This window comes from Bombina bombina, chromosome 2 (assembly GCF_027579735.1).
Source record: "Bombina bombina isolate aBomBom1 chromosome 2, aBomBom1.pri, whole genome shotgun sequence".
In the NCBI taxonomy this organism is placed as follows: domain Eukaryota; kingdom Metazoa; phylum Chordata; class Amphibia; order Anura; family Bombinatoridae; genus Bombina; species Bombina bombina.
In genome coordinates, this window is record NC_069500.1 from 111,184,608 (window position 1) to 111,194,199 (window position 9,592).

Genomic DNA, 9,592 nt, shown 5'->3' on the forward strand with positions numbered 1-9,592 from the left:
GCAGCTTAGCGCGTTCCAGGAGAGGTGGTCAGCATTCTCACTCCCCAGTGCCAAAAACAATAAATAGAAGAGAGTTTTGTGCTGGGCCATCTGACTACCTCAAGTCCAAACCAGTGGAAGGTCTGGTCCATGGTTAGCGTACCCCGGGGGGGGGGTGATGTAACGGAAGCTTCCATTACTTTTTGTACTTTGAGATGGACTGCAGGCCAACCTTCTCCCCCACCGACTATGGACCCAGGAACTTGAGGGGATTCTATGATTTGGAAAGCAGGTGTCCAGGGTACATTTGGAGTACTTTTACACCGGATTCAGGGTTTACCCCGTTTCCATGAATTCTCAGAGACTCTTAGAACTGGGGGCCCTGACACAGAGTTGGGGTTCCTGTGTTTTGTTGGAGTATAAGGTGACAGCCCAATTCAGCATTGCCTGCACCCCCCCCCCCCCAATTTAGAGAACTTCCTGCTCTAATGCTGGGACCAACCCGTTAATCCAGCTGTTATGGTGTCTGCATATCTAGTCTAGGTATGAAGTGTCTGTTATTGTGTGAGTCATCCATTGTCCTTTTGTAAGTCAGGATGTGATTAGAATCTTGTTTAACTAACCATTGTCTGATGTTTGTCCCATTGTATAATACTTGGTTTCTATTGATTATGTGGTGACTACCTTCCCTTTGTTGGAAATGTATATAAAAGCTGTGTTTTCTGTGCAATTGTTTCTTTGGGGTTAGCTATAACAACTTGCAGCGGCAGTTATTCTAATAGCGGCAGGTATCCAGCGGAGGTTCATTGGTTGACGTTTGATTGGAGGAAGCAGACTTAGTGGGTATTACCAGTCTGGGTACAGAGGACCCGCTACAATTCAATATCGGAAACTTCCCATTTAGAGGTATCTGATCCCAGCATCTCAGCCGTCTGAATATTCTGATACCTGGTGATCTGCTTCACCACCTCGGCATTCGTCATACCCGGATGGCTGCTTCGGATGGGTTGGTTCGGTAAATTGACAACTTTCTCTGAACTCTGCTGTGGAATTTTTCCGTCTGCATAATCCATAATCGCCAGGCTGCGATCCTTCACTGGCTGCCGTTGACGGATCTTTTAAGTGCTGTTTAGGGACTGATAGCTAGGCAGCACATCCCTCCATCCCAGCTTGTCCTGTGCAGAAATAACAGGTTAAGGTGGGTCTAGCACTTGGCTGCATTTGCCATATGAAGCTCCGCTTCCATAGCTTTTGGGTGATGGTGCAGCTCCTCTCTCTGTTCAGCAAGACAAGGAATCAATCCCAGTGGCTTGGCCACCAAATGTGAAGGACCGCCTGGTACCTCCCGAATGAGTACATCAGAACACTTCCCTTGTCCTGGACATCCCTTTATCCCGAGCAAATCTTGCTGAGACTGGGGTCAAGCCAGCCGGCTGTATCTCCCCAGCTGGGCTGGTCTCAGTGGACTCCCAGGCAGGTAGCGTCCCCTCTGCCCTGCCAGCTCTCTCCTGGGAGGGTATCATCCCCTCTGCCAGTCTGCTTCTAGGCAGGAATAGAGCCCTCTGCCTCACTGCTCCTTCTAGGCAGGAATAGAGCCCTCTGCCTGTCTGCTTCTAGGCAGGAATAGATCCCTCTAGCCTCCGATAGTGGGCCAGAGCTATCGTTGCTGAGACTGGTCAAGCCATCCTCTGTATCTCCCCCAGCTGGGCTGGTCTCAATGGGCTCCCAGGCAAGTAGCGACCCCTCTGCCTGTCTGCTTCTAGGGAGGAACAGATCCCTCTGCCTCACTGCTCATTTAAGGCAGTTAATGTCCCCTCTACCACACTCACTTTCTTCAAGTAGGTATTGATTCCTTTCCCTGCACTAAAAAAAAAACACAATTGGGGCTCACAAGGCCAGCTCTTATGCTTACAGGCTCACAGGACTCTGTAGCAGGTCTCTCTTATAGGGATAGGTGCAGCCAGAATCTCTGCTACTGGTATACCTGAAAGACTCAGACAGGACCAACTGTCCCAGAAGAAACTACTGCCAATGCTTTTTTTCACCCAGGACTAGCTTCTATAAACACACCAGTAAGCTTATGGTGGACACACACTCCATAAACAAACATAGAAAAACTACTTAGAAAAACAATATACAGTAGTAAAACATATCTAAAAATTCAGAAAGTGAATGCAGGTAGGAGAGTAAAAGTAAAAAATACTTACTCAAAGCAAACTTTATATTCAATTCCATTCTCTGTAGGGTTAGAGAAGTCCAGGAGCAAACCAAAGTTTCTAAATTGTGTGTTAAACAGTTAGACTCTGAAAGAATTCTGGAGCATCTGAAATAGAAAATATACTGAAGGTCAAAAATAAAATCTGGGAAAAAACTGTAATTTGGTATTCTTATACAAGCATGCCTATACGCATGTGCCAATGCACTACTGTGTCTTTGTATAGAGCTGGGTGTAATTATACAGATGCAGATACACATCCAGTATTTCACTCAGGCTTTATTAATTCCATAACTTATCACCCCAATATCGCTAGCAGTCTCTTGACAAGCACTAACTTATTCACACTACATATTTTTTTTTTATTCCTATTATTTAATCAGAAAGGAAAAGATATACTTAGTGTTGGGTGGACACTGCAAGGGCTAGTCACGGACACCAATGTCCGTGTACAGACACCTTGCCTATACCTGCTCCCAGTCCTTTAAGTCTAAGTATAAATTAAACTCATTATTCAGATAGGACTTTTAATTTTAATTGACTTTCCAATTTACTTTTATCATCAAATTTGCTTTTTTTCTCTTGGTATTCTTAGTTTAAACTAAACATAGGTAGGCTCATATGCTAATTTCTAGGCCTTTGAGGGTTGCCTCTTATCACATGCATTTTAAATCTCTTTTCAACTCAAAGAGACAGAAAGTACATGTAGGCTATATAGATAACACTGTGTTCAGGCACAGGGGGTTATTTAAGATCTAGCACAATACGATGCTAAATTTAAGATAATAGATAATAAACAGTCACAGTCATGTGATCAGGGGGCGGAAGAAGGTTACCTAGATACAAGGTAATCACAAAGGTAAAAAAGTACATTAATATAACTGTGTATGGTTATGCAAAACTGGGGAATGAGTAATAAAGGGATTATCTATCTTTTAAAAGCAATAACAATTCTATGGTTGAACTGTCCCTTTAAAGTGCCGAGTCTCCAGTACCTAGAAGACAAAAAGCACTTACCTGCAGTCTAGCTGTCCGGCAGGAAGACAGCTCACAAGACGTGAAAGGACACATACTGCTTACAGAGACCAGTAGAAAAAAAAAATAACGAGTAGCCAACTCTATACATGGGCAGCAATGTGTTAGGAAAACACACTTTCTATTTAATAATATCCTACTAGACATGTGCACAAGCTCACAGGGTATACGTAAACTGTACTATTCTGTGATTGCTGATGTCTGTCATGTGATACAGGGTGCCAGGAAAATGGGAGAAAAAAATAAGTGTCAGAAAAAAACTATTTACTGGTTATATGAAATTCAGAGTGTTAATGAATTGCCTTTATTATGTACTTGTTAAAGTGAAGGTAAATTTTGATGCTAAAGTGCCCCGTTTTTTAAAATGCTATTAAAAACAGGGGCACTTTAATTCATCAAAATTTACATTTCACTTGTGTTGTGAAAAAATACCTTTTAAACTTCACAGCAGCTCCAGCTGCCTCCAGTTGTCGCAAGCCATTTCTGATGTCAGAAATGGATAGGTCATCCTCCAATCATGGCTTCCCCCCGGTGGAATCAGTGTCCGATTCAACGCAGTGATTGGAGGAAGCCGGGTTCCTCATTTTAGACCCAGGAAGAGGCTTTGCGACGGGTGGAGGAAGCTGGAGCTGCTGTGAAGTTTAAAAGGTAAGTTTTTTTTCACAACAGGAGTGAAATGTAAATTTTGATGAATTAAAGTGCCCCTGTTTTTAATCGAATTTTTAAAAAACGGGCACTTTAGCATCAAAATTTACATTCACTTTAATAATTTAATTCTACTGCATTGAGCGGTCCTTTAATTAATTAATTATAGTAAAAACAGTTTTGCAATATACTTTCATTATTAAGTATAAGAACTGTGATTTTTTTGCAGTCCTAAAAACAGAGGACATGGCAGGATTCTAGCCTAACCTTGCAACATACATGTTGATGACTTGAAGTTTTAATCTAATGTCTGCTGAAGCCACACAGTAGAGATGTTGTTAACAGGGGAACTGGTGAATGGCGTATGCTGTCCCTTTAAGTTGTCAAAACACCTTCAGAGTTTTATTATATAAAAAAAAAGTTTGTTACATTGCAAAGTTGTTTCATTATCTATAGTTTATTTATTTTGCCCCCTTTTCATGTAATTTATCCCTGAAATTTTGAGCAATTTCTAATTTTAATAACTTTAAATGCACCCTGCTGATTTCTCAAGGCTATCCCTGCTACATACATAAAATAATGAAAAACAGAACAGAGAAGGCAGCGATAAATACCATACATCATGAGCCTTAGAGTTGAAATGAAACTTTCCAATATTCAAAGACTCCAGAAAGAGGCTGTGTCAAGCCAGGGGAATGCAGCTGTACAAAAATCTGTGGGTTTCTCCTCCACAGATGGAAAAACAACAAACTAAAAATGATAGAGAGGGAGACAGCGCAATCCTCAATTCAAGGTAGTATTTATTGTAAGACAATCACAACACGCTAGTAATATAACACTTGCTAGATAGATAAAATAACGCCCCAAAATCTGGCAAGTCAAACAGGAGATGTCTGTCTTTCAAAACAATCAGCGTTGGTGGTCCTGCTAAGATTCCGTAGGAGATGTGTTGGTGATGACGTCAGCTGAAGTAGGTGTGCCACAAGCCGGGCGTTTTATATCGGACTGAATTGAACTGTTCTGTCCCCTGGATTTTGGGGCGTTATTTTATCTATCTAGTAAGTGTTACATTACTAGCGTGTTGTGATTGTCTTACAATAAATACTACCTTGAATCGAGGATTGCGCTGTCTCCCTCTCTATCATTTCAGTTTATACATAAAATAATGCATTCTATATTAACTTTATGACTGTGGCCTTGTTGTCTGAACTAAATGCCCAGAGTGACTCCTCCAAATAAGGCAAATGGTGTGTGGAGTTTGGCTATTGAAAAACAATGGCAGTAAAAATTATGTTTATTGTTTTGAAAACATTAAGAATTGTCTGATATGTTATTCAATTGCAACACAACGGAAATGTAAAATTACAAGCCTTTTACTGTCCCTTTAATAAGATGTTAATGTGTTGTTCTAACCTTCAGACTCTGCTGGAGACAGAGACTAGCAGGCACAGCCAACCATGAAAGCTTGTGCAGGAAAGGTCAAGTAAACAGTGCAACATGATCCATATCAGAAGCTCATTCCTTACCCACTGGCCTAGATAGGATGCCATAAGCAGATGGGTCTGTGGTTACTTTACAAAGACAAACCCAGGCTTTATAAAACAAACGAACAAAAGATATAAATTCTCCTGGGTGAAAACCGAGACAGCAAAAAACAATTCAGAGTATCTGTCAATTTGTCACAGTATAAGGCTCACTAATGCAGATACACGCAAGGAGACCCTAATGCAGATACACGCAAGGAGACCCTAATGCAGATACACGCAAGGAGACCCTAATGCAGATACACGCAAGGAGACCCTAATGCAGATACACCCAGGGGACCCTAATGCAGATACACACAAGGAGACCCTAATGCAGATACACACAAGGAGACCCTAATGCAGATACACACAAGGAGACCCTAATGCAGATACACACAAGGAGACCCTAATGCAGATACACCCAAGGAGACCCTAATGCAGATACACCCAGGGAGACCCTAATGCAGATACACACAGGGGACCCTAATGCAGATACACGCAAGGAGACCCTAATGCAGATACATACAGGGGACCCTAATGCAGATACACCCAGGGAGACCCTAATGCAGATACACCCAGGGAGACCCTAATGCAGATACACACAGGAGACCCTAATGCAGATACACCCAGGGAGACCCTAATGCAGATACACACAGGGGACCCTAATGCAGATACACGCAAGGAGACCCTAATGCAGATACACACAGGGGACCCTAATGCAGATACACACAGGGGACCCTAATGCAGATACATACAGGGGACCCTAATGCAGATACATACAGGGGACCCTAATGCAGATACACGCAAGGAGACCCTAATGCAGATGCACACAGGGGACCCTAATGCAGATACACACAGGGGACCCTAATGCAGATACACACAGGGGACCCTAATGCAGATACACACAGGGGACCCTAATGCAGATACACACAGGGGACCCTAATGCAGATACATACAGGGGACCCTAATGCAGATACACGCAAGGAGACCCTAATGCAGATGCACACAGGGGACCCTAATGCAGATACACCCAGGGGACCCTAATGCAGATACACGCAAGGAGACCCTAATGCAGATACACACAGGGGACCCTAATGCAGATACATACAGGGGACCTAACATGAACAAGACAGGATTTATTATCAATAAGAATTATAATCATTATGTATTCCGTTTGTTAATCAATATCTATGTGCCAACAGCTTTGGCAAGACACTGATTTCCTTGTCATGTCAATAAAGCATTATGGTACATATAAATGTCAGGGTGAATTGTGCAGACAACCTGCTGAAAAAATGTAAAAGAAGTTTCCACAAGAATGATCTACATAAAACACCATGCCAAGTTGTTATACCACAATTACTTTCTTAAAAGGGACTGTGACGTCAAAATTAAAAAAAACTTTCATGGTTTAGACAGAGTGCAATATTTTATGATCATTTTATTTTAAAATCTTTCTAATTAACTTTTCTTTCATGTAATTAGCAAGAGTCCATGAGCTAGTGACGTATGGGATATACATTCCTACCAGGAGGGGCAAAGTTTCCCAAACCTCAAAATGCCTATAAATACACCCCTCACCACACCCACAATTCAGTTTTACAAACTTTGCCTCCTATGGAGGTGGTGAAGTAAGTTTGTGCTAGATTCTACGTTGATATGCGCTCCGCAGCAAGTTGGAGCCCGGTTTTCCTCTCAGCGTGCAGTGAATGTCAGAGGGATGTGAGGAGAGTATTGCCTATTTGAATGCAGTGATCTCCTTCTACGGGGTCTATTTCATAGGTTCTCTGTTATCGGTCATAGAGATTCATCTCTTACCTCCCTTTTCAGATCGACGATATACTCTTATTTATATACCATTACCTCTGCTGATTTTCGTTTCAGTACTGGTTTGGCTTTCTACAAACATGTAGATGAGTGTCCTGGGGTAAGTAAATCTTATTTTCTGTGACACTCTAAGCTATGGTTGGGCACTTTATTTATAAAGTTCTAAATATATGTATTCAAACATTTATTTGCCTTGACTCAGGATGTTCAACATTCCTTATTTTCAGACAGTCAGTTTCATATTTGGGATAATGCATTTGAATCAATTTTTTTCTTACCTTAAAATTTGACTCTTTTTTCCCTGTGGGCTGTTAGGCTCGCGGGGGCTGAAAATGCTTCATTTTATTGCTTCATTCTTGGCGCAGACTTTTTTGGCGCAAAAAAATCTTTTCTGTTTCCGGCGTCATACGTGTCGCCGGAAGTTGCGTCATTTTTTGACGTCCTTTTGCGCCAAAAATGTCGGCGTTCCGGATGTGGCGTCATTTTTGGCGCCAAAAAGCATTTAGGCGCCAAATAATGTGGGCGTCGCTTTTGTCTCCACATTATTTCAGTCTCATTTTTTCTTTGCTTCTGGTTACTAGAAGCTTGTTTATTGGCATTTTTTCCCATTCCTGAAACTGTCATTTAAGGAATTTGATCAATTTTGCTTTATATGTTGTTTTTTTCTCTTACATATTGCAAGATGTCTCACGTTGCATCTGAGTCAGAAGATACTTCAGGAAAATCGCTGTCTAGTGCTGGAACTACCAAAGCTAAGTGTATCTGCTGTAAACTTTTGGTAGCTATTCCTCCGGCTGTTGTTTGTATTAATTGTCATGACAAACTTGTTAAAGCAGATAATATTTCCTTTAGTAATGTACCATTGCCTGTTGCAGTTCCTTCAACATCTAAGGTGCAGAATGTTCCTGATAACATAAGAGATTTTGTTTCTGAATCCATCAAGATGGCTATGTCTGTTATTTCTCCTTCTAATAAACATAAAAAATCTTTTAAAAAATTCTCTCTCTACAGATGAATTTTTAAATGAACATCATCATTCTGATTCTGATGACTCTTCTGGTTCAGAGGATTCTGTCTCAGAGATTGATGCTGATAAATCTTCATATTTATTTAAAATGGAATTTATTCGTTCTTTACTTAAAGAAGTACTAATTGCTTTAGAAATAGAGGATTCTGGTCCTCTTGATACTAATTCTAAACGTTTAGATAAGGTATTTAAATCTCCTGTGGTTATTCCAGAAGTTTTTCCTGTTCCTAATGCTATTTCTGAAGTAATTTCCAGAGAATGGGATAAATTGGGTAATTCATTTACTCCTTCTAAACGTTTTAAGCAATTATATCCTGTGCCGTCTGACAGATTAGAATTTTGGGACAAAATCCCTAAAGTCGATGGGGCTATTTCTACCCTTGCTAAACGTACTACTATTCCTACGTCAGATGGTACTTCGTTTAAAGATCCTTTAGATAGGAAAATTGAATCCTTTCTAAGAAAAGCTTATCTGTGTTCAGGTAATCTTCTTAGACCTGCTATATCATTGGCTGATGTTGCTGCAGCTTCAACTTTTTGGTTGGAGACTTTAGCGCAACAAGTAACAGATCATGATTCTCATAATATTATTATTCTTCTTCAGCATGCTAATAATTTTATCTGTGATGCCATTTTTGATATTATCAGAGTTGATGTCAGGTTTATGTCTCTAGCTATTTTAGCTAGAAGAGCTTTATGGCTTAAAACTTGGAATGCTGATATGGCTTCTAAATCAACTCTACTTTCCCATTTCTTTCCAGGGTAACAAATTATTTGGTTCTCAGTTGGATTCTATTATCTCAACTGTTACTGGTGGGAAAGGAACTTTTTTACCACAGGATAAAAAATCTAAGGGTAAAAACAGGGCTAATAATCGTTTTCGTTCCTTTCGATTCAACAAAGAACAAAAGCATGATCCTTCATCCTCAGGAGCAGTTTCAGTTTGGAAACCATCTCCAGTCTGGAATAAATCCAAGCCTTCTAGAAAGGCAAAGCCTGCTTCTAAGTCCACATGAAGGTGCGGCCCTCATTCCAGCTCAGCTGGTAGGGGGCAGGTTACGTTTTTTCAAAGAAATTTGGATCAATTCTGTTCACAATCTTTGGATTCAGAACATTGTTTCCGAAGGGTACAGAATTGGTTTCAAGATGAGACCTCCTGCAAAGAGATTTTTTCTTTCCCGTGTCCCAGTAAATCCAGTGAAAGCTCAAGCATTTCTGAATTGTGTTTCAGATCTAGAGTTGGCTGGAGTAATTATGCCAGTTCCGGAACAGGGGATGGGGTTTTATTCAAATCTCTTCATTGTACCAAAGAAGGAGAATTCCTTCAGACCAGTTCTGGAT

General features: G+C 40.8%; 1 protein-coding gene across 1 annotated transcript in view; it reads right to left on the reverse strand.

Annotated features, from left to right (window-relative positions):
• LIFR (LIF receptor subunit alpha) overlaps positions 1-4,155 on the reverse strand; it is a 185,572-nt gene extending 181,417 nt beyond the window's left edge. The window contains 3 exon segments of the mRNA XM_053699675.1: positions 2,187-2,229; positions 2,232-2,302; positions 4,142-4,155. Of these exon segments, the coding sequence (XP_053555650.1) occupies positions 2,187-2,229; positions 2,232-2,302; positions 4,142-4,155 (128 nt within the window).
• Positions 4,156-9,592: the final 5,437 nt, after the last annotated feature.